General features: G+C 33.4%; 1 protein-coding gene across 1 annotated transcript in view; it reads right to left on the bottom strand.

The window, feature by feature from the left end:
* The window catches only part of LOC106471203 (flocculation protein FLO11-like), a 27,535-nt gene that overhangs the window by 13,996 nt on the left and 11,065 nt on the right, over positions 1 to 2,474 (bottom strand). The window contains exon 5 of the mRNA XM_022399828.1: positions 1,619 to 1,676. Within this exon, the coding sequence (XP_022255536.1) occupies positions 1,619 to 1,676 (58 nt within the window). The remainder of the gene's footprint in view (positions 1 to 1,618; positions 1,677 to 2,474) is intronic.

Below are 2,474 nucleotides of genomic sequence, written 5' to 3'. Positions count from 1 at the left end.
ACTGACCTGCCTTCTCCACTCCAGAAATTGTCCAAACTCATTATGTTCATTGAACTATTTTCTCCATTCCAAAGATTATCCTAACTTATTGTATCCACTGACCTGCCTTCTCCACTCCAGAAATTGTCCAAACTCATTATGTTCATTGAACTATTTTCTCCATTCCAAAGATTATCCTAACTTATTGTATCCACTGACCTGCCTTCTCCACTCCAGAGATTGTCCAAACTCATTATGTTCATTGAACTATTTTCTCTATTCCAAAGATTATCCTAACTTATTGTATCCACTGACCTGCCTTCTCCACTCCAGAAATTGTCCAAACTCATTATGTTCATTGGACTATTTTCTCCATTCCAAAGATTATTTTAACTTATTGTATCCACTGACCTGCCTTCTCCACTCCAGAGTTGTCCAAAATCTTTGTGTTCATTGAACTATTTTGTGCACTTGAGTTTGGACAATTTCTGGCAGGTCAGTGGATACAATGGAGAAGGGCAGAAATAGTTCAATGAACATAATGAGTTTGGACAATCTCTGGAGTGCAGAAAATAGTTCAATGAACATAATGAGTTTGGACAATCTCTGGAGTGCGGAAAATAGTTCATTGAACACAATGAGTTTGGACAATCTCTGGAGTGCAGAAAATAGTTCAATGAACATAATGAGTTTGGACAATCTCTGGAGTGCAGAAAATAGTTCAATGAACATAATGAGTTTGGACAATCTCTGGAGTGCAGAAAATAGTTCATTGAACACAATAAGTTTGGATAATCTTCATGTAGCTCTATCCAAAAGTTTTGAACAATTTGAAAATACCATTGTATTTACGATAACAAATATTCAATAAGGTTTTATAGTAAGAAAGCTGCTACTATACAAGGTTTAATGTCTATTTTTTTATGATAACTTTACTTATCCCTCAAATTACCAACTCGTTTTTATGTCATTCACTGTTAGAAGTCCCTAGATTTCACCTTAGTCAGTAATCTCATGTTCTTGCTCCATTACAACTAAGTGTAAAAACCATTACCAAACAACTTAGATGATATAAGTAAAAATCTACATAAGATTTACAAGGAAACCCAACAGTAGGTAGTTGGATTAACTATAACATTAACAGCATTTTTGTTTACGTTTTTTGTGTGTGACTCACGTTATTAGGGACCTGTAACCAACAAAGACCTACGTGCAGTTTGGCACGTAAATAATTTAGAGAAATGTGTTTTAAAAAGTCAATGGAATCCACATGGATCCCATATGTATTGCTAGGACTAAATGTGCAAATAACTTTTTTACACTAATAAATAGCCCAAAGTTAATTATAACAACCACAGAGTTAAAACAAACAATATTCATCAGTTGGCTGGACAAATGTCAGAAATACGCTTTCAGATAGATTTGTCGGTGTGGCAAGACAGGTTGCTCACAGACATTCTTGAGAAATGTAAATTAGATTACTGAATTAAGATACAAATTGTAACAAAATTGCTCATTTAAAACTTCCTAAATCGAACAGAAAATTTAGTCAAGGTTCCACTTGGCAAGTTAATAATTTCAAATGTGCCACTTATCTCCCGGAAATAATGATTCCAACTATGCCTGTTGTCAGACTCACTAGATTGCTGTTTGTGTTGGATTAGAAACGATCTATTATTCAGTACTTTGTGGAAAATCTGAATGTTAAAAATTTAACATGCTAACTTTTTGAGCATTTGTTTTATAACAGAATTCTGTTTAATAACAAGTTTCTAATTACAACTCTCATACAGCACAACCTAGCAAATTACTTGAAAATTGTATAAAGTTTTCCATTAGCACTTAAACAATGTATGAAACACTCATAACAATAAAAAAAACTGTATATTAGCCTAATTTGTAACAAATACTGTAAGATAACATTCCATAATTTTTTATTAGTTACTATTATGTTCAAATTTATGTACCTTTTCCTCGACACTGTAGTTGAGCTTTATCTGGAGCTTGTTATGCATAATGCCGACTCACGTTACGTTAACAGAATAATATCACTTTCATAGTGAAAAAGAAACGATACACTCAATGGCACTGAGGTTATTGTCACCATACCTATGGTACATGACTGTATGTAAATTAATGTGTCTCTCTTGACGTGAATAAGCTGATCACATGTTTTGTCAATATACAATACTTGTCCCACAGTGAACTGCAATATCATTGTTTGGAAGCAAACAAAAGTAGAAAAGAAAAGAGAAGTGATGTGCTAACTGTTTGAGAAGATAAAGAAATGGTTGGATATTTGTTGAAACTGTGTAAGAAATGAATTATTTTTAATCATATGTGTTGTATTACCAAGCAGGTTTTTGTGTCAAGGTAAACAATGACGAAGTTGTGCCAAGGCTATATCGTTGGATTAGAAGTTTTGAAGTTGTGCCAAGGCTATATTGTTGGATTAGAAGTTTTGAAGTTGTGCCAAGGCTATATTGTTGGATTAG

The sequence above is a fragment of the Limulus polyphemus genome, unplaced genomic scaffold (genome assembly GCF_000517525.1).
Source record: "Limulus polyphemus unplaced genomic scaffold, Limulus_polyphemus-2.1.2 Scaffold4470, whole genome shotgun sequence".
Lineage (NCBI taxonomy): Eukaryota > Metazoa > Arthropoda > Merostomata > Xiphosura > Limulidae > Limulus > Limulus polyphemus.
The sequence above is the reverse complement of the archived record's forward strand: the minus strand, read 5'-3'. Positions and strand labels throughout refer to the sequence as shown.